Source organism: Salvelinus alpinus, chromosome 23 (genome assembly GCF_045679555.1).
Source record: "Salvelinus alpinus chromosome 23, SLU_Salpinus.1, whole genome shotgun sequence".
Lineage (NCBI taxonomy): Eukaryota > Metazoa > Chordata > Actinopteri > Salmoniformes > Salmonidae > Salvelinus > Salvelinus alpinus.
In genome coordinates this window covers 33,523,322-33,550,262 of record NC_092108.1, presented here as the reverse complement: position 1 = coordinate 33,550,262, position 26,941 = coordinate 33,523,322, and the positions used below count along the sequence as shown (strand labels likewise).

Sequence of the window (26,941 nt, the reverse complement as noted above, 5' to 3'; positions counted from 1 at the left end):
TATGTTTTGTTTTATAAGACATTCAAATGTTTATCATTCACAACTAAAGTTGCCAAATAACTCTAAATCTAGCATATAGGACCTGTTTTCAAATGATCACCTTTACCTCATCATAGCCACTTCATATAGGTACTCACTCCATAACAGAAAAAATATATTTTCTGTATTATTCAGTTAAGTTCTGTTCTGACAATAACTGGCTGACAATTTCATGACCGCCACAGCTCTAATCACAGCGTCTCAAGATGCTTATATGATCCGTTTCATTTCTTGAGAGCTTTGATACCACCCCCTCTAATTTAACTGAGCAAGTAAGAAGCCCTAACAATTCATTCCTGTATAAATTTGGTAAGCATGCATAAATGAGAGAAGTAGACTGAGACATCTCCTCTTCCTCCCTGCTGCTGCTGATTCCTCCCCCCCTGTCCTCCTCCTCCTGATCTAATAGTGCCAGTGTAGTCTCCAGCAGGGATCTATGGGCTGATTATTCATTTAGATGAGCAGGGAGATTTGCCCCAGCTGGTGCTCTATCTGCTCAGTGGCAGGTCCAGGCTGTGTGTTATGTAATGGTCAGGTGATGTGCTGGCCTGCCTGGGTTCTTAGTACACTAGTCTGCTATTCCACCAGCAACTCAGATCAGCTCAACGCTAGGCTAGCTGACACGCCCTAGAGATGCGCTAGGCTAACTGGCCAGGCTGGCTGTATATGTAATGAGACCTTGACTAATACTACGGTTTATTTTGGATGTGTATTCATTCATTTTTTATTGCATTGTTTTTTTTAGGATATACGGGAATTAGATGCAGATCACTGTAGATGTGTATTTTCATGAGTCACGATGAAACAGTTCTATACATCTCTATAAGGAAATTGTGTTAGTCAGAGATCTGTAATTCTTATTGCTTACCGCAGTCATTCGGGGAAAAGTGGTGTGATTTTTGAATGAGGCCAGCAGTCTGTCCATGCAGGTCAGTTGTGATCATCCTCTCTGTGTTTGAGTTCACAGCCCCTTGTTGTTGACAGATCTCTTACTATTGAAGCATCAGTCAATGCAGGACCTGAATGTCAGCCTAGTATCAGTCCGCGCAAACTGGGCAGGGTAAGGAAGTAGCTCTGTTTAGACTACAAAGGGGCTATGTCCCAAATGGAACCCTATTCGCTTTATGATGTACTACTTTGGCCATAACCAGTCCTATGGGCACTGGTCAAAAGCAGTGCACTATGAAGGGAATAGGGTGCCATTTCCAGTGTCGTTCGGTCTGGCCTGTGTATACACCCTTTAAGAGGCGCTGTTACTTCTGTAATTGACAAACCAATAGCATTGACTGGTGAAGAGTCTTGAACAGACTAGTGGGGGGGCTACTCTCGCCAATAACTGCAAACAGAGCAGAAACACAAGGCAGCCATACACTCTCGGTCTTCCTCCCTCAGCCTGGATTTGATGGGAGACAGAAGCCCATGCACAGCCATTACACAGCCATACAAATTGCCTTATAATGAGGTAAACATTTTGACACCTTCTACAGTTAGGCTTCCCACACAACGTGGCTGACTGGGAGGACATGTACTAGATACAGTGTCTTGCAAAAGTTTTTTTTTTTTTTTCTATTTTGTAACATTACAACCTGTAATTTTAATAGATTTTTATTTGGATTTCATGTAATGGACATACACAAAATGGTGAAGTGATTTTTTTAAATTATTTTTTTAACTTGTTTCTAAAAAATAAAAAACAGAAAAGTGGTACTTGCATATGTATTCACCACCTTTGCTATGAAGCCCCTAAATAAGATCTGGTGCAACCAATTACCTTCACATAATTAGTTAGATTGCACACAGGTGGACTTAAATAAAGTGTCACATGATCTCTCTCTGTGTGTGTGTGTGTGTGTGTGTGTGTGTGTGTGTGTGTGTGTGTGTGTGTGTGTGTGTGTGTGTGTGTGTGTGTGTGTGTGTGTGTGTGTGTGTGTGTATATATATATATATATATATATATATATATATATATATATATATATATATATATATATATATATATATATATATATATATATCTCTATCTTTCTGTTTTGAAAAGCCTCAGAGTCTGCAACACCATTAAGCAAGTGGCACCGCCAAGCAAGCGGCACCATGATGACCAAGGAGCTCTCCAAACAGGTCAGGGACAAAGTTGTGGAGAAGTACAGATTTGGGTTATAAAAAAATATCAGAAATTTTGAACATCCCATGGAGCACCATTAAATCCATTATAAAAAATGGAAAGAATATGGCACCACAACAAACCTGCCAAGAGAGGGCCGCCCACCAAAACTCACGGACCAGGCAAGGAGGGCATTAATCAGAGAGGCAACAAAGAGACCTAAGATAACTCTGAAGGAGCTGCAAAGCTCCACAGCGGAGATTGGAGTATCTGTCCATATGAGCACTTTTAAGCCGTACACTCCACAGAGCTGGGCTTTACAGAAGAGTGGCCATAAAAAAGCCATTGCTTAAAGAAAAAAATCAGCAAACACGTTTGGTGTTCGCCAAAAGGCATGTGAGAGACTCCCCAAACATATGGAAGAAGGTACTCTGGTCAGATGAGACTAAAATGTATATTTTTGTCCATCAAGGAAAACGCTATGTCTGGTGCAAACCCAACACCTCTCAACCCTGAGAACACCATCCCCACAGTGAAGCATGGTGGTGGCAGCATAATGCTCTGGGGATGTTTTTCATCGGCAGGGACTGGGAAACTGGTCAGAATTGAAGGATTGATGGATGGTGCTAAATACATGGAAATCCTTGAGGGAATCTTGTTTGTCTTCCAGAGATTTGAGACTGGGACAGAGGTTCACCTTCTAGCAGGACAATGACCCTAAGCATACTGCTAAAGCAACACTCGAGTGGTTTTAAGGGGAAACATTTTAAATGTCTTGGAATTCACCCCCCCAAAAATCAATTTTAATTCCAGGTTGTAAGGCAACAAAATAGGAAAAATGCCAAGGGGGGTGAATACTTTCGTAAGCCACTCTAGGTGAGAGACGGTGAGTCATGATTAGCACCCATCTCAGTCTCTCTCGTTGGTAAAGACTTTCCCTACAATTTCTCATTGTCCTAAACCGCGTCTTGTTTCATACATAATGTACGACCATCCAATTACTTGCAGGTGCTAGGGTAGAAAATGTACTCCTGAAATAAAGGTAGATACCTGTACACTGTTGAATACTCCAGCGGTTTATTGTGTTTCCATCTGAAGATCTTCGTCAGCCTTGAGCTTTAATGGCGTCTTCTTTCTCTCCCTTTAGTTGGTGATATTTGCTGAAGATGAGTAGTGCGGGGGAGAACACCCCCGACCCTGCTGCCAGGGGAGAGTCCCTGAAGCGAAAAGAATGTGGCCCAGACCTCCTGGGGCCCAGGTAAGATCAGCTGTCAAATACACACAATATAATATAAGCCCAGTCAAAACTGTTCGCTGCTCTGGCACCCCAATGGTGGAACAAACTCCCTCACGACGCCAGGTCAGCGGAGTCAATCACCACCTTCCGGAGACACCTGAAACCCCACCTCTTTAAGGAATACCTAGGATAGGATAAAGTAATCCTTCTAACCCCCCCCCCCCCCCCCCCCCTTAAAAGAGTTAGATGCACTATTGTAAAGTGGTTGTTCCACTGGATATCATAAGGTGAATGCACCAATTTGTAAGTCGCTCTGGATAAGAGCGTCTGCTAAATGACTTAAATGTATGTAAATGTAAATAAGTATGTGGCCCAAATTGCACCCTTTTCCATCTATAGGCTTTAAGGGCCCTGTTCAAAATAAAGTGCACTTTATAAGGATTGTGGTGCCATTTGCGACACTACCTTACAGTTACAGATTCCTCTCCAATATATGTGTGAACGCACGCACGCGCCTCGACACACACGCACGCGCCTCGACACACACGCACGAATCTCGGCGCGCCTCGACGCACGCACGCACACGCCTCGACGCACGCACGCACGCGCCTCGACGCACGCACGCACACATCAACATAGTCATATTATCAACCCATGCTAGTTGTTGCATCTTTAGATCTCTACTCTTTCTACGTTTCTAACTGATATTTTCATCTGTCACATGAATCCGCTGATGATGGTGTTTTCCCCACTAATTGCATTATGGAACTAACATTTGCACGTAGCCTACTACCTTGTGCACATTGCTGTGCTTATAATGTAAAGAAATAATACTTCATCACCATTTTATGCTACACGTTCTGATCTGCCCTACTGGTTATGTGAATTTGGAATCTATAAGCTGACTAATATAATAAGTTAACTTTTCTACTATTGGGGATAGAAGATTGACATAGGCTAGTGATTTTGCTATTTGTTACTCGTCTTGTTGGCTGAGGGTAAGTAAATGTGGGCAGTTCTTTTAACATAGGCGGCGTGGTGGTTTCAAGTTTGGGGAAGATAATTTTCACCTTTATAATAAAGCATTCTATGCATCCTCACATTTGCAGACCTAATGTGATGATTAGATTGGATAGTCATAATGTAGGCTAATAATAGAACTCAATCAATGTATGCAAAAAGACTGTTTAATGCAGCGTGCAGTGGCTTAGAGTAGGCCTAGGCTATATCAGATAGCCTACATTTTCTTTGCCTGAAATGTATTTATAAAATTCTACTACGCTTTATATGACTGCAGCCCAAATATTATGGGGTAGCCTACTCTGCTGACATTGACAAATAAGTAAAAATGACGTCTGATCCATATAATCAGCCTCCGAAAAGTGGAGACACAAATACAGTATGACGTCCATCTAACCTGGAGGAGGAAATTATTTTATAAAACGTGGCACTGGCCCAATGTATAGCCGATGTTCTCCACTGGCCCAATAAGATGGTTACTTTTCACTCAATTAAGAATTTTGGTAACTAGACAGATGATTCTTTTCATTACATTAATAGCCATTTGTATCCCCACTTTTTTATATTGCCATATACCTTGCTGGTTCTCTCTGCTTTTCATTGAAAGTCGCAACTCAACAATCATCTATTTGGTATTTGCCTCACACTCTGCCCAAATTGCTGGCCATTCCGACTAGACTATGAGTTTTTTTTAAGAAGCTAATGATCCTCTGTGGACAAATCATGCTTTCTGGTGCAGTAACCTATTTTGCATGATTTTATTTATTAATTTACAGACCGGGGTAAGCTAATTATGCTATCATTTTGGCAATTTTTATTCAATTTACTTTAGGGAAAGCTTAGCTTCTCCAAGCCTTATGGATGTGCCACCTATATTCAAATTGCTCATCAGAATTCTGTAAGAATGACACTCGCCTTTGCATCCGAGTTGCATGTTCAGTTAAGATGAATTATCATAAACTAAATGTGATTTCTGTCATTCTGAGAACCGTGAGTGGATGCCTTAATCAGGTTATGCAACCAATGCATATGGGTCTGGTAAATTTCTGAAATGTCCGGTTTATTAAAATGCTGCCGGTCAAATGTCCGGCGCCACATTTTCCTAAAGGAAACCGTGTTACAGATCACTCTCAGATGAACTGCTCTAGAAGGTCATTCAGCACCCTATTCCCTATATAGTGCACTACTTTTGACCAGAGCCTGTCCATTCATACACTGGTCAAGCAATGGCAGAATACAGTGACGTTTTTTGGGGGGTGGGCCGTCGGCTAATCTTAAGTACGTGTATTGGCTATCTATGTTGCTTGCTTAAGCTTTGATAGAAAGACGCCACATGTATTGCTGTGAAAGCGTTTTTCCTAATCCGTGTGCCCTCTGCCCTCCCTGCCTCGTCATCTTACCTGTACCTCTGTCTCCACAGCCCCAAGCGGAGCACGGAAAAGCCGAACCGGGAGCATGAAAACAAATACATTGAAGAACTGGCTGAGTTGATCTTTGCAAACATCAACGACATTGACAACTTCAATGTCAAGCCTGACAAATGTGCAATCTTGAAAGAAACTGTGAAGCAGATTCGTCAAATAAAAGAGCAGGGTAAGGTTTTATTTTCTGCTACTGAGTGACTTGCCCTTCATTGTAGGCACACACATTCCTATATGATACAATGACCTACGTTCTTCATAGCACCATCCTTTACTGTATTTTCTTTGTGTGTGTGTGTATTTTAGTTAGCTGAGAGATGCGTTGTGGGTTCCTGATGACTCAGTGAGATGTGTGTCTGTGCTTGGAAGGCGTCTGAGGGAGAGATGTGCTGAAAGGGCAGGATGCCTGTTTGTGTGTGTGCCTACCTACTTTTTTGTGCCTGTCTGTGTAGAAATACAGATTGCTGCCTGGAAGGGCAGACGGCAGCAGATCACACACACACACACACACACACACACACACACACACACACACACACACACACACACACACAGCGGCAGTGAGTCAGTCAGATGAGATGCTCTTCATGATGAAGAAGACAAAGAAAAAGCAGGCTGTTTGTGATTCACTGACTGGATTATGTAATAATGCGCAATGTGATGCAAGACTCAAAGGGAACTGTTCTGAATTGGTGTGAGCGCCTGTGGCAGAGATAGGGCAAGAGCTCTAGGCTGCATCTCAAACTGAGCCCTTTTGACCGGAACCCTATGTATGGAATCGGGTGCCTTTTTAGGACGCACCCCCTACTGTATAATGTGAAAAAGCTTCCTACTGTTCCAGCTTTTGATAACATGTTGGTATGAGAGTTAGCTTACCGTATTATACAGTGTGTTGTCATTGTCTGCCGTTTGTGCAGCTGCAGTGCATACAGCAGCGTGCAGTGCTGTGACGATTCTCAATATTGATTGATTTGTCATTCTACATAGTAAGATATTGATTTTGAGGGTTTAAGCTAGCGCACAGCTTCCCACCATTATGTCGGTCACACAATTGCACTCAATTCTCTTAGCGGCGTTTGTACAGAATGTATTTATTTGTGGTTGAATGCAGGTTATACTTAATGGCTGTTCTACTGTAAAATATTGGCCAGTTCAGTCTCAAACAGCAGTTAAGGTCTGTGTCCCAAATGGCACCCTATTCCCTATATAGTTAACTTATTTTGACAAGAGCCGTATGGGCCCTGGTCAAAGATGGTGCACTATGTAGGGAATCAGGTGTTATTTGGGCCGAAGCAAGACCAATCCCAGGTACGGTAGCTACAGCCGTACATGTGTTGTGTACCACAGACTGGGAGCCAGTGCTCTATCTCCACTGAGTAGGTGTCTGAAAATGTGCCTTGTGTGTTTAGTGATTGAATGGAGAGTAATGTTGAGCTCTCTCTGCCCAGGCCCACTGCAAGGGGTTCTCCCTTTCTCACTCCATCTTTATTACTAGATCCAACATGGATCCTAATTGTTTTTGTTAATTACAACTAAGTTGACAGCAATGTTTTGCTGTATAGGCCCAGTGTGAACAGAGGGTAGATGGTGTACATGATGTACACGCCCAATGGTAGTTGTTGTACTGGCTCAGTTTACAGGGACATGAATGTCAGCTATGTACCCTGATGAGGTAGACGGGACAGACAACAAACAGCTTGACTCTGTAGTGGCACCAACAAACGGAGAGAGGGGGAGAGACTCTGTAGGGGAGGATGACTGGGAGGGGCCTAGTGAGGCATTAAGACCACACCCAATCACTCATTGATGCACACTGGTATTTAAGTCAACCACTGTCAACATTATGCCCAGGTGAATCCACAGTACTATGGGAGACTTTAATGGGAAATTATGTTGCTAAATGCTAATGGTAATCAGTTGGTCCAGACAAAATCATATTAACACAACACCTGTTGTAGTCATTCTCAAGGACCCTCAGAGCACTTCAAATGATTGATGATTTGTTTATCAGATGCAACCACACACACCACCAATTGTAATTGGTCTTATTGTTTTCTTAAAGAAATTCCCCTCCCAGATGTTTTGTTTTCGACAGAATTTTGTCCATTAGATTGACACTGGTTGTGTTGTCTTTTTGTTCCTCCCATCTCAGGATTTTGTTGAGACGATGGTATGTTTAAGTAGTCAGATAAGTCATGTTTTGCAACACAACATTCCCTCTGCACTGGCTATGCTGCTGCTGATGACATGATTACATGTTAAGTTGTGAAACATGTCTAACAACCTTTCTCTCTCGCTGTCTCTCTCTCTCTGTCTCTCTCTCTCGCTCTCTCGCTGTCTCTCTCTCTCTCTGCGGGTGCAGAGAAAACAACTACTGCCAATGCAGAGGATGTACAGAAAGCAGACGTCTCGTCAACAGGCCAAAGCGTTATTGACAAAGATGCTCTTGGACCAATGATGCTCGAGGTGGGTGGGAGCAACACAGTATTGACAACAATCACAAGTCACATGATTAGCAGGGCTTGTGAAATCAACACTGATTAGATTTTGAACACATTTAAAATATATAGGGGTATACAGTGCATTTGGAAAGTATTCAGACCCCTTCACTCTTTCACATTTTGTTACGTTACAGCCTTATTGAAAAATGTATTACATTAAATTGTGTTCCCTCATTAATCTACACACACTACCACATAATGACAAAGCAAAGTCCGGGCTCTGGCTGGGCCACTCAAGGACATTGAGACTTGTCCTGGCTGTGCTTAGGGTCGTTGTCCTGTTGGAAGGTGAACCTTTGCCCCAGTCTGAGAACCTGCTCCAGAGGGCTCAGGACTTCATCAAGGATCTCTCTGTACTTTGCTTTGTTCATCTTTCCCTCGATCCTGGCTAGTCTCCCAGTCCCTGTCACTAAAAAACATCCCCACAGCATGATGCTGCCACCACCATGCCTCACAGTAGGGATGGTGCCAGGTTTCCTCCAGATGTGATGCTTGGCATTCTGGCAAAGTTTAATCTTGGTTTCATCAGACCAGATAATATTGTTTCTCATGGTCTGAGAGTCTATAGGTGCTTTTTTAGCAAACTCCAAGCTGGCTGTCATGTGCCCTTTACTGAGGTGTGGCTTCCGTCTGGCCATTCTACCATAAAGGCCTGTTTGGTGGAGTGCTGCATAGATGGTTGTCCTTCTGGAAGGTTCTCCCATCTCCACAGAGGAACTCTGGAGCTCTGTCAGAGTGACCATCGGGTTCTTGGTTACCTCTCTGACCAAGGCCCTTCTCCCCCGATTGCTCAGTTTGGCTGGGTGGCCAGCTCTAGGAAGAGTCTTGGTGGCTCAAATCCTTTTCCATTTTAGAATGATGGAGGCCACTGTGTTCTTGGGTACTTTTTGCTCTGACATGCACGGTCAACTGTTGGACCTTATATAGACAGGTGTGTGCCTTTCCAAATCTTGTCCAATCAATTGAATTTACCACAGGTGGACTCCAATCAAGTTGTAGAAACATGTCAAGGATGATCAATGGAAACAGGATGCATCTGAGCTCAATTTCGAGTCTCATAGCAAAGGGTCTGAATACTTATGTAAATAAGGTATTTCTGTTTTTATATACATTTGCTAAAAAATTAACTTTTCGCCTTGTCATTATGTGGTTTTCTTTGTAGATGGACGAGGAAAATGTTTTATTTAATCCATGTTAGATTAAGGCTGTAATGTAACAACATTTTGAAAAAGTGAAGGGGTCTGAATACTTACCGAATGCACTGTATAACTCCCCCTGCGTATGGTTGTAGCCAACTACCCTGCATGTTTATTAATGCACAATAGAACAAAAAGTGAATCCGCACACTGTTATAATGCTCCCAAACTGGGGTTTCTTAAGGTCGAGTTGTTCACCAATGCACTAGCCTGGTTCTTGTTTGACGTCAGAGGGGTCCCTCTATCTATGTGGTGAGAAAGTGGGCATCAGTGAGTGGCTGCCAGTGTTATTCTCCAGATCTGTGTAATCTGTCGTGTCAGTGGGTATTTATACTCCCTCTGGTCCCTATGTCACTGCATTCGGACACAGGAGACTCTAAATATAACCACTGCGGCCGGTTGTCCGCACTGTTTGAAGTGGTGCAGGCTGGGAGCAGGGACAATTCACAGCCGGTCAGCTGGCGTGGTGGAGGAGAGTACAGTGCTGAGCCAACAGAAAGGCAATGCTTGTGTCCCAAATGGCATCTTATTCCCTTTTATAGGATATTACATTTGACCAGGGGCCATAGGGCTCTGGTCAAAGTAGTGCACTAAATAGGGAATAGGGTGCCATTTAGGAGGATACACACTTTCACTAGCCAGGGGAGGGTTACTCATCAGTCCTGACGGTAACCAACCACGGGCCATGAAGGAAACTCAGAGAAGCCTCTTTGGAGCTGCCAAGAGAACAGGCGATTTACCCGAAATCGTAGCTTTTAACAGAGTTTCTCTGTCTATTTATGACACACAGAATATCTACAGTAGCGCCAAGGCTGAAGCAAGTTGATAGTGGAAGAGTATTCCTCTTTTTTAATCGTGTTCAGTTTCATGCATAGTTTGTTACCCTGGTTTCCACTAGTTGTCATTATAGTTTAATAGAGTAGTACAGTATACACAACCACACTAATATGACAGTGAATAGTTGCCAGGCAGGAAGGCAATATTACAGCCTTGTGTGTACAGTTTTGAGCTCGGGATGAGGTTAATGGCCTGGCTGTCTCTTGTGTAGATCCACACACTCTGGCTGGGGCTCATAACATGTCGTGATGAGACTTCCTTTTCTCCAAGCTATTTAGCTCACTGGGGATGATGAGGGAATCTGGGTATCTAGACGAAGAATTGCGAAGTTAATTTCATGTTGCGGCGCAATGCTCTCGGTTGAGTCGGTTCACTGTGCAGTAATGCATGGTTATATTCCAACCGTCTCTTATTGCTACAGAGCACTGTCATGTTTTAATGATACGACCCAGGTTACATCCCAAATGGCACCCTATTCCCTATATCATGCACTACTTTTGAGCAGAGTTCTGATGGGCACGGTTCTAAAGTAGTGCACTGTAAAGGGAATAGGGTTCCATTTGGAACAAAGACCCTCTTGTCACATGTTCTTAGCCAGCCCATGTTTTCCCTCATTTTATGTACAACTATTTTCTGCTAAAGTTTAGATCTCGGAGCTCTGAAACTGACTTGGTGTGTTAGCGCGTGCTGCCATAATTGACTATAATTTTGTGTGCCACTTAACTTCTTATGCTCTTTTCTTCATAATGGCTGTATAGTAGAAATAAGAGGTTGGTTGTTGTTGTAAATGGTTTGTTTGCTTCCATGATGGCTCACCATTTTGTCATTTTCTGTCCTCACTGTAATGACTCTGTAAGAACCTTTTGATGAATGACTCAGTAATAACACTTGACTCGCCTCTTGGCCAATTGGAACCCAGGCCCTGGATCAAGACCATGTCTGCATCCCAAATGGCACCCTATTCCCTATTTAGTGCACTACTGTCCAGGGCCTACAGGTCTCCCATAGGACTCAATAGAAGTGCACTATATAGGGAATAAAGTACCATTTGGGATAAATGGATAACAACCTTGAATATACCGACGGTCACAGATTTTTCTCCTGTCTTGTGTACTCCGTCTGAAGTTTGTCAGTAACTCGGTTATAACCCTCTTCCTTTACTCCCTCTCCAACCTAATGTTATGTAGGTGTGTATATTGCAGGGGTTGGGTAAAAGCAAAATATAATAATAATTCTGTCTTGTGTGAATCAATAAAGTATTTATTTTCCTTCTAATAACCCTCTGCCTCTACTCCTGTTGTCTTCCTCGCCAGGCCCTGGACGGGTTCTTCTTTGTGGTGAACATGGAGGGGAACATTGTGTTTGTGTCCGAGAACGTGACCCAATACCTGCTGTATAACCAGGAGGAGCTGATGAACACCAGCGTCTACAGCGTCCTGCACGTAGGAGACCACGCGGAGTTCATCAAGAACCTGCTGCCCAAGTCCCTGGGTGAGTTACGCTACAGCTCCTCTATCTCTCCATCCATGTTTAATGTGCTTTCACAACCATCCACAGAGAGAGGAAGGTTGTCAATGGAAGGGAACATCGGTAGCAGTAGTTTTTAAAAAGTGTAAAAGGGATTGCTCACCCAAGTATTAAAGTTTGGGTGAATTATCCCTTTTAAGGAGATTTTCAGTCAGCAGTGAATGAGTCAATCTGAACTGGGCCGGACTCAACAAGGACTGGATAGAAAAGGGCTTTGAGTGACAATGGGGACAGTAAGTTGATTGTTTTGACCTTTGACCCCCTGTGTGTGCCCCCCCCCCAGTGAACAGCAGGGTACCGCGGTCCAGTGAGAACCCCAACAGGAATAGCCACACGTTTAACTGCCGCATGTTGGTCAACCCCCACGGGCCCGAGGAGGGGGGCGTGCAGGAGCCCAAGGACCAGGAGGTGCAGCAGAAATACGAGACCATGCAGTGTTTCGCCGTGTCCGAGCCAAAGTCCATCAAAGAGGAGGGAGAAGGTACATGAATGTTTGTTTAACCCCTGTCTTCCAATAAGAGGTTAATGCTGAACTCTTGGAATGAGGTCTTCTCTCAGTTAATTTCACAAAATCTTCCAACATGGAACATTAATGTTTGTCAGATGTTCCCTGTGCACTTCAATAGAACTTCACTCTTAAACTCTTTATTTTAGGAATGTAAGGTTTTCTAATATTGGAGGTATTTCCAAAGAGCATCTGGGCTTAGGCTTGGACAGAAATCACAAACCTGGGTCACATTCATTAGTGCAAAACGTTTTGCAACCAAAAACAAGCGTTCGTTATTGGTTATTCATGTAGCCCCTTCCCTATTCGGCCTGTTTGTTTACGTTCGTTACTAGTAAATATGACCTTGTGTGGTCGGGTGTCTTCTCCTCTCCTCGGTTCATCTCCATCTCTCCAGTGTCCTGTCCTCCTTTAAGATTCCTGTCATCCGTCAGACACATCCTCAGAGAGGACCCTGGGACGTCTAATTAGTTGCTGCCACTTTCTCCTTTCCCCCAGAGCTCCCAGGGAAATATATTTCTAATGTCTAATTTTAGTATGCTGCCACTTCCCAGATATTCAGTCACATTTTTCTCTTGACATTGAAACCACACCAGAGCTGCAAATTCAATGGAGACGCGTCACTAATGAAAACCTGTTGATGGGGACTGAGGACGGTAGCTAGGAAATTTGAGGCAGGGTGTGAACTGAACATCGACATGTTGTTTCACCCACCACCTCCAACCAAGACGAGGCCATGTCAAACTTGAGCTCCAATGTAAAGCGTTTAATATTTCGTAGTTTTTTTTTCTCCTCCTCGTCTAGATTTCCAGTCTTGTCTGATCTGTGTGGCACGAAGGGTTCCAGTCAAAGAGAGGCCCATGCTCCCGACATATGAGAGCTTTACCACCAGGCAGGATCTCCAAGGTATGGTACAGCTACAGTACAGGACTACTACAGTATTCATATGTATTACTCTCATCACCCCTGATGTGGGTTGGTTCTCAAAAAGAGCTTCATCATTCACGTTGTATGTTTGAAATGTACATTGCTTGCTGTTTTGGCTTTAGGCCGGGTAACTGGAAAGCACTTTGTGACAAGTGCTGATGTAAAAAGTACTTTATAAAGTTGTTTGATCGACTGAAGCTAGGCAAACTAACTGTTAGTATTGTAATCGTAGGTAAGATCACATCGCTGGACACCAGTCTGTTGAGAGCCTCCATGAAGCCAGGCTGGGAGGACCTGGTAAGGAGGTGCATCCAGAGATTCCACCTGCAGAACGACGGGGAGATGTCCTTTGCGAAAAAGCATCAGCAAGAAGGTACAATGCATAGAAATCCTAGAATATACCAGAGTATTATTTGTTTTATAAATGATATTCTGAGTTGCAATGTTTCACTGGATCTGGAGGAGTCCTCAAATTGAAAGCATGTGTCAGTAAATCTCTTTCATGGTTCATATTCTCTCTTTCTCTCTCCAGTCCTGAGACAGGGCCATGCGTTCAGCCCTCTGTATCGCTTCTCCCTCTCCGACGGTACCATTGTGTCAGCCCAGACCAAGAGCAAGCTAGTCCGCTCCCCAGCCACCAATGAACCACAGCTCTACATGTCCCTCCACATCCTCCAGAGGTACACCCCCACTCCCCCCCTGAACCCCTCATCTCTCTAGTTCAACCCCCATTCAGAGCCACTGTTTGGACCACAGCAGTCGTAGACATGGATCCTGGCCCGTTCTACTGACTAATTCTATAGGTGCAGCCACTTCATGGAGGCTCAGTTCATCTCTTGCCATAGATAATATGATGTGCCCCACCTCTTAAACAGTCAGGTGCTGTGCCCCAAATGGCTCCCTATTCTTGTATAGGGGCTACTTTTGACGATAGCCAAATGGAATGCACTACAAAGTAGTGCACGATAAAGGGAATAGGGTGCCATTTCGGAAGCAAACCCCAGTGTTTCACCCGTTTTAACGTGCGGTCCCCGGGGCAGAGCTCAACAAGTACGGGAAACAACAGGACTGTTGTTGAGAATGAGTGGATCAACTGCAAACGTAGCTTTTTCTTGGTGTATTCGCGAACTCATAATGTAGCTTCAGTGACGTGCACAGTGAGTCCTTTGTGTTTTTAACTGTGCCTGGAGCTGCTAAAGCTTTTTCGGTGCGTGCCGCATTAGAGCTGTTGTTTATAGACCAGACTGGTGTTTGAGTTTGCTCTGTTGAGTACACAGTGTCTCATAGGACTGAACTTTAGTCATCTCCAACATGATGTTTTATCATCAGTATCCATCATAGAAGAAGTACTGTCTGAATGGGAAAAGTTGACAACGGTTGTCATTCCATTTATGAATGCCATTTTTTTATTCTACTCTAGTTCAGCCGGAATGACGTATATCAGCTTCCTTTAGTATTATTGCGTCCCAAATTGCACCCTATTCCCTTTATAGGGCACTACTTTTGAACAGGGCTCTGGTCAAATGTAGTGCACTATAAAGGGAATACGGTGCCATTTGAGACAGACTATTTTTTTTATGCCTTAAAGCTGTGTCTGTGTGTTTGGCCCTCTTCCAGGGAGCACACGATCTGTGGGATGAACCCGGACATGTCTGGACAGGGACAGGGGATGGGGAAGCAGCCAATGAACCACATGTCCTCGCTGACCCCTCCCAGTGTGGTTGGGCCGTCCTCTGGGCTAGCGGTCCAGGGCCAGGACACAATGGTCAGCAGCAATACCAACATGGCCGCCATGGGGGGCCTGCAGGGTGGACGTTATGGATGCCATGGGACTATGAACCGCACCCCCACTCCTCAGGGTGGCAGCAACTATGCACTCAAGATGGGGATGAACAGCCCGTCGCAGGGAAGCCCCAGTGTGCCCTCTCAGGGGGGTCAGGGTGGTGTTGGTACCATGCTATCTCCACGCCACCGCCAGAGCCCCAGTGTGGCAGGTAGCCCCCGGGTTCCTCCCCCAGGACCCTTCTCCCCGACGGGCAGCCTTCACTCTCCGCCAGGGGGGTGTAACAGCACAGGGGTGGGGAACAGCCACGGTGGCTACACTGGTAACAGCTCCCTCAACGCACTTCAGGCCCTCAGCGAATGCCACAGGGTTTCACAGGCGCAGTCCTCAGGGTCACCTGACAGAAAGCCAAGCAACCTGCTGCAGATGCAGAGTCCCCCTGGTAGTGGTGGAGCCAGCAGCAGGAACAACTCCAGGCAGCTGGCCAACCGCAGCAGCACGTCTGAGAGAGAGATGGAGATGTTTGGAGTGTACGGAGAGCAGTCCCAGCCAGACGGGGAGGAGAGGGAGGACGGGGAGCAAAGGGAGTCGAAAGACGGCACCCCCGAGCCCTTTGGAGGAGGAGGGCCGGGAGGAGAGCTGACTGACGCCCAGAACAGGCTCCTCAACAGCAAGGGCCACACCAAGCTCCTGCAGCTGCTCACCAACAAGTCAGAGCACATGGAGCCCTGCTCGCCCCACGGGGGAGGGGACCCCAACTATAAGGACCCTGGGACGGGGCCGGGGGGCCACAACAACCACTCCTCCTCGCTGAAGGAGAAACACAAGATCCTCCACAGACTCCTCCAGAACAGCACGTCCCCGGTGGAGCTGGCCAAGCTGACGGCCGAGGCCACGGGGAAGGACCTGGGTCTAGACCAAGGAGGACCAGACAGCATGGCTTCCAGTGTGGCTGAGATGGCCACCAAGCAAGAGCCCATCAGCCCCAAGAAGAAGGACAACGCACTGCTGCGCTACTTGCTGGACAAAGACGACAACACCATGCAGGAGAAAGGCATCAAGATGGAGCCAGGGACAGAGATGAAGCTGGCCAATGTGAAGATGGAGAAGCATGACCCGGGATACAACATGGCAGATCAGGTCAGTACAGCAGCAATGTGTATGGTCGTGATACACTGGCTACGCCCTATTCCCTCTATTGGCCCTGGTCAAAGGTAGTGCGCTATATAGGGAAAAGGGTGCCTTTTAAGACACAACCACTGATAGTTTGTGAAGTAAGCCATACAATGCAGCCTCCTGGGGCTTGTCCTGGATTTCTTGTACTTTATTACATACTACCTAGTGAGTGTCTAACTAGAGAATATGTTGCCCTGCCAGACATTTAATATGCTATGAGGATTTGTTTGTTGTTGAGAGATCTCTTAGCCATTGCCAAAGCCAAGTTGATCTCCTTGTGAAATCCAAGGACCAGTCCTGAGAACTAGCTGGCTAGTGAGTGAGGCACACAGGCTGGCTCGGCGTCTGTCTGAATTGACTCTGGCAGACAGTGGGGGTTCTGAAATACAACATATTGCCAGGGGTAGAGGAGGGAGAATCCAGTAGTGTTTAGTGCTGGCTGGCTGGTTGGCACGCATTGGTGGCCTGCTCCTCTGGCTCGTCCTGGTCTAAACATCACCCGGAAGGCATAGGTAACTACAGACAACTTAGCAGCCAGTGTTTATACTGCCAGTTCTCTGTGCTTCCTGTAGGGTGTCTGTGTGTGTGAAGAGGATGATCAGGTTGTCGTCAGTGTGTTCAGGGGTTACGAGATAGATGCAGCGGGAGCTAGCAGGCACACCGTGGGAAGAGGAAGCAAGCCGTCAGGCTACACGTCTCCCCTACAGGGACTATAGACATTCAGTTCAGAGGAGAATATTGCGCATAAGACCAATCAGATTTTTTTTAAGGGTCATTTTTACAAATGCAATCTGTCAACACAATAGCTTTTAGCATAGCAACAACCTGTTAGCAGTGTTTTCTAGCTCTGGTCCTCCAGTACCTCCAACACATTTTCATTATAGCCCTGGACAAGCACCCCTGATTCAACTTGTCAACTAAACATCAAGCCCTCAATGAGTTGAATGAGGTGTGTTTGTCCGTGACTACAACTAAAATGTGTACTGTTTGAGGTACTGGAGGACCAGGGTTGGGAAACACTGGCCTACAGGGAGGCATCACTGTCTATGTTAGCCAACAGCCAACTCCCTCTGCAGAGTGGAGCGGAGCGGCCTTACATCATACATGACCTCATTAGTGCAGTCTGCTATTTATATCCTCCCCTCTATTCACCGGCCTGCCTGTATGAAAGGGCCTGCGCAGGAAAGATTCCATTCCCATCTATAGGCCTCCCTCCCTTCACTGAAAAATAGAGCTCATTCTCAGTGATGCATACAGTAAGTAGGTTAGGCTAGCTATGCACAGGCTTTCTTGATTAGAAAGGGATCTGGAAAAAATTTAAACATCTTTTAATGTGGAGTGTTCAGACAGTTTTTTTCCTGTTCTAGAAAATATATACCATTATGTTCCATAATATCTATATATATTATTTATGTACATAGTGATCAGACACAGTCTCCCACATACCACTATCCTACTCTGCTACCGGAGGCTGTTCTAATGTGTACATATAACTTGTATGTCTTTGTCTGTGTGCATGGATATGCATGCAGTCTAGTGAGCTGGAAGACATATTGGATGATCTGCAGTGTAGCCAGCAGCAGCAGCTCTTCTCAGGCCAGCAGCAGTCCAGACCCGTGTCTCTGCCCACCAACGTAGACAAGCAGTCCATTATCAACGACATCCTGCAGATGACCGAGAACAACAGCAGTCCCACGGGCACCAACACCCAGCAGAAGGCCTTTCCAGGCATGGGCCCAGGACGTGAGTTAACCACACCTCTGCTCTTATCTGTCCCAGGTTACGTCCCAAATGGCACCTTATTCCCTATGGGTCCTGGTCAAGTAGTGCACTCACTGTATAGAGAATAGGGTGCCGTTTGGGAAGTAACCCCAAAAGCCCTTAACCACAGATCTGAGATCAGCTTATCCTCCCCAAATATATCATAAAGAATGTATGACCCTGTGTCAGCGGTTAGTTAGGAGCGACTTCTACCTACTTTGTACTACGTTTGATATGGGAAAAAATGGTTTATAGTTTAGTGAGATGATTGTGTAACTTTTTCTCTCTTGTGCTCCCAGACTTCAATGGTCCCAGGATGGGCCAGCCAGGACGAGTGCCCCCTGTCCGCAGTATGTCCCTGGATCAGTCCAACATGTCTGCCAATGGTTCTCCCCGGCCCTTCCCTCTTCCCAGGAACAGCAGCCCCTACTCTGTCATGCAGCAGCAAGCCATGATGGGAAACCACGGGATGCTGCAGAGCCAGGCTAACATGGGCAATGCAGGCGAGTTGTCTTGTCTTCTATACCACTTCATGTTATTATTGGATCAGTCTCAAATGGCTCCCTATTCCCTATATAGTGCACTACTTTTGATTAGGGTCCATTTACAGTGTTTAGAAGTGATCCTTGCTCAGCTTACAGTCTGTCCTCTCCTGTCTCCCTGTCCTAGGCATGCCCCGGGCTGGCATGCAGCAGGGTTGGGGTCCTCAGGGGCCAATGGGCCAGGCTCTGCAGCAGAGAATGGGGCCTGATGGTCGCATGGTGCCCAACGTCTCTGCTGGAGTCCCCATGAGGCCCAGCAACCAGCAGCCTGGACCCAGACAGATGGTCTCCATGCAGATGACGGGAAATGGTGAGTGCTGCTGCTGCCACCCCTGTTTCTCCACACACACACACCTTGCCCCCGTTTCGCCTAACACATACACACACCTTACCTCTGTATCCATCTAGAGCCCTATGAAGGCCATAATTGAACATTCTTTTCAAAATGTCTGTTGAACAATCAGAGATGGAGATGGCTGGTCCTCCCTACCCAGGGCAGCAGCCACCGCCCAATCAGACTGCCCCGTGGCCTGACCGCATGATGTCTGTAGACCGTGGACTTTATGACAACCATAACAGGTAACTAGCTACACACAGTGCAGACAAGGGTTGAATATTATATGGGTTGGGTTGTTCAACAAGGGTTGAATATTATATGTTCCATCCCGAGAATATATCAATTTTCTCTCGGCTAACCCGGTATTTCCCGACAAAACCGGAAGTGTCATTCAAAAGCATTATGAAGCATATAAATAGGCCTATGTCTGGATTTGATCTAAAATTCAAACCTGACGCTACCTGAGCCTGATGAGCCGTACATTAAATAAACGTTTGAGCCCTACATTAAAGACATTTAATGAGCCCAAGCCCAAATGATTATGCCATTATTCAATACATATATGATATAGACTACTGCACATTACGCACGACAGAAAAACATAAAAACCCATAGACGTAGCTAGCTATATGCTCTCTTGGGTAAATAAATGAAACTAGCTCCATTAGGCTAATCTCGTTGAGTGTGAACTGTATACTGTATAGTATTATATGGACTGGAATTACGCACATCGTTCAAACCATGATAAAGCAGAAGAGAACATGTGATTCTGGTGCAGCACACGCGGCTTACAAAGTTACAAGTATAGGCTAGCGAATTTGATTTTAATATTGAAATATAATGGGGCCAATTTGTATAATTAATTGTCTGACATATATACACCTTTCATAATATTTCCCCAAATGTTATTAGCCTACCTATTGTTACTTCATTCCTTCCTCGCTTTCAACAGTTAAATGAAATGTTTAGTTGTCCTCGTCTTCAACATTCTCCTGACACAAAAGGCTTTCACTTCTCTTCACGAAGATTGAATGGTTATGGGTCTGAATAAATAACTGCTATATCCTACCGCTCACACTTCTATCAAACTAGTTTCAAACAACAGTTCTATTGGCTGCTGTATTTAACATTCAGCAAACAATGGCTTCCGTCCCTCTTCGAATAGTCTATTGGTAAAAATGTCCAGCAAGCTATTCTAGTCTAGCTTTTCCTGCATGGGACTCCAGCTAAGGAGCGTTATTTTAAGGAAAGAGGCCAGCAGAGCACAGATGCATCCGTATTTGCGCAAGAGACGGAGAAGCTTATTATGCATAACCCATCATTCATTAGCTAAATATGAGGCTAATACTACATTGAATTCATTACCTGAAAGATATAGGCCAGAACATCCATATATAGGCCTATCGATCTTGAACAGGATGATCTATTTTGGATGCAATTCGACTGGCATTGATGGAGAGAGAGAGAGAAAGACGGTGCTCGCGCGTGCACTGATTTTAAAGCAATGCTATTTGAGTGATAGGCTGTTTTAAAACTCTGCAGCTGCAATAAAATATATATAAACTGTCTTTACAATTAAAAAAAATAAGGTAACCCCGAAAGCCAGGTGGAGATGTGTATAGACACACATTTGGTCTTTATATTACTATATCAGAGGCTATGCTGCAGCAAATGTAGGCCTACCTGTCGCAAGACAAAAAGTTACCATGAGATGATAGGTCTACATGCATTGTGAACTGCGGTCCATACTGAGCTGGGCCGTCTGTCCCCGTTGCCGATTCATCACGCAAGGAGAAGGCCATAGAGAAGCTAGATTTAGATGTCACATATAATTTAACAGTTACATTCCATTTTACGTCATGCGGTTCATATAAATAATTTATTATAATTTACCGGTTTCTCAGTTATTTATCCTGGTAAAACGGCGGTAAATCTCTGCAACCGGGTTCCCGCCGTTCAGTCCTAGTGCAGACCTCTTCTCTCAGTGACAGTATAACACACCTCACTTTTTTTTTTTTTACTGTCTGACACTCTTTTGAAAATTGTGCACTATATAGGTAATAAGATGCCATTTCGGATGCAATGAACTGTCACATTCTGAACCTACTCTGGTTGTTCACTCATCAGATAATGAGAACATCCCAGACAAGTCGGAACATGTTACTGTATGCTTGTGTACTGACTGCACAGTCAGTGGCTGTTGAGTTTTAAAGTTGTATGGTATGCACATGATGGTGTCTGTCGTCTGAGAAGCAGATGATTCTCACCGTAGTGACGTCCTCTGGCCACACGGCCCTCATCTGTCTGACCTTGATCTCTAACCTCCGACCTTGTGTTGTGGCATGTCGTGTTCTTGCACTTAACACCCACACTTCGGAAAAAGGGTCTACTTGTGATAACTGTGAAATGTCCTTGTTTTTTCCTACTGAACTTAGTCTGGATCAGAGCATCTGCTGAATGAACTAAATGTAATGAAATGTGTTCCTCACAGACAGGTGTATGGTAACCCCCAGGAGGAGGCGCTGTGTCCCCCCTCGCGGCCTGGGGAGGGGCCCTTGGATGGGGACGCCCTGCTCAGCCAGCTCTACTCAGTGCTGAAAGACTTTGACGGCCTGGAGGAGATTGACCGCGCCCTGGGAATCCCCACTCTGGTCAGTCAGGTAATCTCTATTAGCCAATGTAATCTGCCTAGGCCACAAAGAGGTACTAGAGAGCTCATCTCCTATCTTTTCAATTGCCACTTCAAAATGGTGAAATCCATTATTAATGGGGCAATCTGCAGTTGCTACATACATTTTTGAAGTGAATTATATGTACCCATTGATTCTTGAATAATGTGATTTATATATGCCCAATGAGTTTAGTTCTACTTTCATTCCTCATTAAAACCTGAAATATAAGCTTGTTTTAAACCAATGTTTGTAAAGAAGGTTAATGTAAACAAACACTGTATACCCTCAAAACATGGTTAAAACAATGATTTGATATCATGGATGGTCATACCTTACAGTCCCTCAGCTTTTTACAGAAACGGGGGAGGTGAGATGCTTTGTTATTGTTTTAATAGCACATTTCCCCTTTAATGGCGCTGGCCCAAAGCCTGTTTTAGGATGGACAAGTGTGCCCTCTATCCAACTCTATGACCATGGCCAACAAGCCTATAGCAGGCAGGCAGCTGGGCTCAGCTACATTTTCACTTTAGAGGGCTTACTGTAGTTCAGTACTGTAATTCAGTGACTTCTGTACAGTAGTTACTAATAATAATTTGGTGGGTGCTTATATTTGTTCTATTTCACACATGCACAAGTGTGTATTAATACGCATGTGTGAATTTTAAATGTGTTTTTTTTTGCATATCCCAACTCTCCCGGCGACACCCTCAGAGAGTGGGGTCACAGCCAGGGTCTGCCATTATCAATGGCGACTTTGGAGCAATTAGGGTTAGGTGCCTTGCTCAAGGGCGCATCGACAAATAGTTATTTGTTTCCCCTAAGGTCTATAGGGAATGTGTATGTTGCTGTGGATTCCGTTGTCATTTTAGAAATGGATTGCGATATTATGCAAGTTGGTGTAAACTACAAAATCTTAAATGAATTTAGCTGGCTAGTTTTGTTAGCAAGCCATTACTTATTAACGGAAAGAAGACGAGCCAAAACAAACAACACTGACCTATTGTATCATTTACAAATGCCCTGCTATGTGACTCAATTTCTTACCTTGTTTGATCTATCTTTGTAGGGCCAGCAAGTGGAGCAGGAGCAGTATCCTAGTCAGGAGTCGCCCATGATGAAGCCACCCATGTACAGCCAGCACTACCCCCAGGCTGGCAGCATGGCACAGGGCAACTACATGGGCCATCAAGACCCTGCTTTCCACGGTATGCCCGGTCTGATGGGCCAGCGGATGGGCTACCCCATGCTGCGACTCCCTGCCCGACCAGGAGGCCCGGTGCCCGCCCAACCCAACAACCTGAGGCTGCAGCTGCAGCACCGACTACAGGCACAGCTGGTAGGGCGACACACCACCCCTGGAGCCCTCACTGTAATTTATATTGGCCCTGTTCCAATTCATGTCTTCAACTGCAAAGAAACATTTTAAAAGCTTGAAATGATGTTCTAAATAATATATACTGTGGCCCGATATACTAACTTTCCCCTTTTTCAAAATCAGACAAACCACACCTAGAGCCCTCATTGTAAATCATAGGGCATATATGAACGTCCTGATCTAAAAAGGACTATCTATAGGCTAAAGCTTGAAATAGTGTTGCGTTTGGAATAAATACGATAATTGCACAACCATGCCCCTCCCTCGTCAAAATCATAAAGGAACTTGACATTTAAGAACATTGCAAACTGAACTGGACATCTGAAAATAAGAGCTTATAGTCTCCTCTCTGAGGCAGCTACTGCCACCTGTTGGAGAGTTTGAGAAATGTATTAAACAAATCATAACGATGACTCAATGTTGTGCATTATCTTAATGTCTTTGTTCTTAATCGAGTAATGGGCCTTACAGAATGTGAAGGTCTATGTAAGGAACATATTTAAGTTGTTAAAATGTTTCAAGTCATTTTCTTATTTCCTCAGCAGAATCGTCAGCCAATGATGAATCAGATGGGCGTGTCCAACATAAACTTACCTCTCAGACCCAGTGTACCCAACCAGGTTAGTCAAATACTGTAGCAGATCATTATTGTAACAGCTCCATGTGTGTGTGTGACTCAAAGCTTGCATCTCAAATGAGAGCCTATTCCCTATATAGTGTACTACTTTTGACAGTACCTTATTCCCTATATCGGGGTCTGCAACAGGCAGTTTTGGCCTTCTACGAATTCAGCTACAAATTTGTTTTAATTTAGGAAATCTGTTCCCAAGTATTCCCACGAATAAAAAAAGATGTGATCGTGTCTTTCCAAAACAATCTATTTTTGGGCTTAGTTGTAGTCAATTTACAGTGTACAAATTATTATAATTATGTTACGGCCCCCTGACCATGCACTGTGACAAAAATCGGCCCTCTATATAGTCTACTTATTTTGACCAGGGCCCATAGTGCACTATATAGGGAAAAGGGAGCCATTTGGGACGCACCCTAAATGTCTAAAATCAAAATGTGTATTTGACCGTCTGTCCTTCCAGGGAACCCTTAATGCTCAGATGTTGGCCCAGAGACAGAGGGAGTACCTGAGTAACCACCTGCGGCAGCGCCAGCAGCACGTCCACCAGAGAGCCATGCTGATGCGGGCCCAGGGCCTCAACATCCCCCCCAATATGGCTGCAGTGGCTGGGGCAGTTGGGCCCTCGCAGTCCCCCGGCATGCCCCCCGGCTCCATGCCTGCCTCCATGGGCACCAACCCTCGGATCCCCCAGGCAAACCCCCAGCAGTTCCCCTACCCGGCCAGCTACGGTACTGGGCTCACATCCCCACCGCCCTCCACCAGCCCCTTCTCCCCGCTGTCCCCTGGTCTCCCGGGGGCTCAGCAGCTCCTCTCCCCTCTCCACTCCTCCCCGATCCCGCATGGCTCCTCCCAGATGAGTCTGGCTAATCAGCAAGGGATGATGGGAACCGTAGGCGGACAGTTTGGAGCCGCAGTGAGTCCACAAATGCAGCAGCACAGTGCCTTCCAGTTTCCCAGCTCAGGTATACTCTGATACTGCCCGGTCACCTCGCTGTGTGTACTTCTGTCTCAGACACCATGGAGCATTGTGCTACTGGCTTCCTATCACAGCTTAGGTTGAATTTTAACTGATAATCATTCTATTCATACACTGGTTTAATTTGGTGGCTGCGTGACTGTGTGGAGGTGTTTTGTTTCTCATACGTTCTCCATTTTGTCATGGTTTAGCTGAACATTAATGAAGTAGTATGCCTCATGTAATCTCCAAATTCTATCTACCTGAAGAAATCCAAGGACTCACAATCCATAGTATTAACTAATCATTCTCTTGTCATGCTAGTCAAAACAATCGATTTCATATGATACATGGATAAGAATTACGAATAGCATTATCACATTTTAGATTGCTTTGTGTTGGTGTTGTTCACATAGGCTAATGGTTGTGGCTGACCTGTAGTATTTTGACCAAGTTCCATCCCCCTCTTCTTACCCATTCATGTGACTATTGATTTTCTGCTTGTGCAACTTTTTTGACCCAACTGCATATATTTTACTTTACTGGCTCTTCCTGTATTTCTGTTTCTTCCTACATGAACATACCTGCAGCAGGCAACTACAACACATAGCTTATCTTTAGCCTGGTCCCAGGTATGTTTGTGCTCTCTTACCAACTTCATTGCTGTCATTGTCAAGTCAAACATGGCATGACAATGAGTGACAATGACTTGGAATGATGGCACAAACAGACTGCACCTCAAGCTATCTTGTCTTGACAATTTAAATTCGTGTTTTCTGCTGTACTCCACCCCTCAGTATTGATAAAATATCTCCTTGTTGGTCCTGTCAGGTATCAACCAGCAGCAGCAGGACGCAGGCTTCATCGGCGGCGCCACCCCCCAGAGCCCTGTCATGTCCCCACGCATGAGCCATGCCCAGAGCCCCATGATGCAACAGCAGACCCAGGCCAACTCCACCTACCAGCCATCCTCTGAGATGAACGGCTGGCCTCAGGGCAACATGTCAGGAAACAGGTGAGACTGACTGGCAGCTCTGACTAGATTTCTGATAACTGATAAGGATCTTCGGAAAGGGTTTCCAGAAATTCTGGTTGGGGGATTCCCTGAATAAGGAGGGAATATGCAGGAAATCTGTAATTCTTCATCTAGGATTTCTGGAAAACCTGGTCATTTTGCAAACCTACTACTAACGTATGCATTTAGCGTCTATTTAGTTGTCATGGTTCTTATGATCATATACTTATGTTTTGACTTTGCATTAATGTATACTGTCTGTGGAATGTATCCAGTATGCTGTCATTATACAAATATTTTCATCAACTTGTGGTAAAATCAGTGACTGAATATGTACTTTTTTGTTTCCATGTTCCGTTACAGCATGTTCACGCAACAGTCTCAGCAGTACGTGCCCCAACAGCCTAACAGTGGAATGTACAACGGCAGCAACGCCAACCCGAACATGAGCGGTGTCCCCATGGCCTCCAACGCCAACGGCAGCATGAGCAACATGAACCAACTGTCAGCAGGCCAGATGACCATGACCTCTGTGTCTACAGAAAGCCTTTCCTCCATGGGCCCTGAGCAGGTGAGGGGAGAGAAAGGGGGTGTGTGGGGCTGTGTAATGACTGTGTGTGGGAGACTGTGTGTGGGACTGTGTAATGAGTGTCTGTGTGTGTGTATGTGGGACTGTGTAATGTGTGTGTGTGTGGGACTGTGTAATGAGTGTGTGTGTGTGTGGGACTGTGTAATGAGTGTGTGTGTGTGTGGGACTGTGTAATGTGTGTGTGGGACTGTGTAATGTGTGTGTGGGACTGTGTAATGTGTGTGGGACTGTGTAATGAGTGTGTGGGACTGTGTAATGAGTGTGTGTGTGTATGTGGGACTGTGTAATGAGTGTGTGGGACTGTGTAATGAGTGTGTGTGTGTGGGACTGTGTAATGTGGGACTGTGTAATGTGTGTGTGTGTGTCCAGTGCCAGTTCCATCTACCCCTGTGTGTACTGTAGTTTCTCTCTAGCGATTTAGAAGTACTTTAGAAAAAAGCTCTTTACCAGAGGATCTGCCCTCAGTCGCTTGCCAGCTAGTACTGGTTTGCTTGCTATGTATGCAGTGGACTCTGATGTATAGTAGTATACTGCTTTCCCAAATGGTACTATAACATCCCACTTTTTACACTACTTTTAACCAGAGCCTTATGGACCCTGGTATAAAGTAGAGCACTATTGAGGGAATAGGTTGCCGTTTGGGAGGCAGCCTTAGTGTGGTGGTGTAGTGAACATTAAACAAAAGTCTCCATGTGTTCCAACTTACACAGGTGAATGATAATGGCTTGAGACGAGGCGATAGCCTCATTCTAGAACAGTTGGGATTGACATGTGAAGCAACTCGAGCGAGT

At 45.1% G+C, this 26,941-nt stretch overlaps 1 protein-coding gene across 10 annotated transcripts in view; it reads left to right on the top strand.

Annotated features, from left to right (window-relative positions):
* LOC139550835 (nuclear receptor coactivator 2-like) overlaps positions 1–26,941 on the top strand; it is a 70,836-nt gene that overhangs the window by 40,567 nt on the left and 3,328 nt on the right. For 2 of the 10 annotated variants that reach the window (XM_071362022.1, XM_071362023.1), the window contains exons 2-20: positions 3,288–3,398; positions 5,818–5,990; positions 8,181–8,284; positions 11,666–11,843; positions 12,163–12,360; positions 13,165–13,290; positions 13,544–13,684; positions 13,844–13,991; positions 14,929–16,234; positions 17,803–18,013; positions 18,331–18,534; positions 18,701–18,883; positions 19,038–19,152; positions 21,402–21,570; positions 22,649–22,918; positions 23,500–23,577; positions 24,052–24,553; positions 25,378–25,561; positions 25,925–26,132. In XM_071362022.1, coding sequence (XP_071218123.1) covers positions 3,307–3,398; positions 5,818–5,990; positions 8,181–8,284; positions 11,666–11,843; positions 12,163–12,360; positions 13,165–13,290; positions 13,544–13,684; positions 13,844–13,991; positions 14,929–16,234; positions 17,803–18,013; positions 18,331–18,534; positions 18,701–18,883; positions 19,038–19,152; positions 21,402–21,570; positions 22,649–22,918; positions 23,500–23,577; positions 24,052–24,553; positions 25,378–25,561; positions 25,925–26,132 — 4,590 coding nt within the window. In that variant the 5' untranslated portion in view covers positions 3,288–3,306. Of the gene's footprint in view, positions 1–2,077; positions 2,158–3,287; positions 3,399–5,817; positions 5,991–8,180; positions 8,285–11,665; positions 11,844–12,162; positions 12,361–13,164; positions 13,291–13,543; positions 13,685–13,843; positions 13,992–14,928; positions 16,235–17,802; positions 18,014–18,330; positions 18,535–18,700; positions 18,884–19,037; positions 19,153–21,401; positions 21,571–22,648; positions 22,919–23,499; positions 23,578–24,051; positions 24,554–25,377; positions 25,562–25,924; positions 26,133–26,941 lie in introns of all 10 variants that reach the window. The other 8 variants (XM_071362024.1, XM_071362031.1, XM_071362030.1 and 5 more) reach the window with 8 other exon arrangements.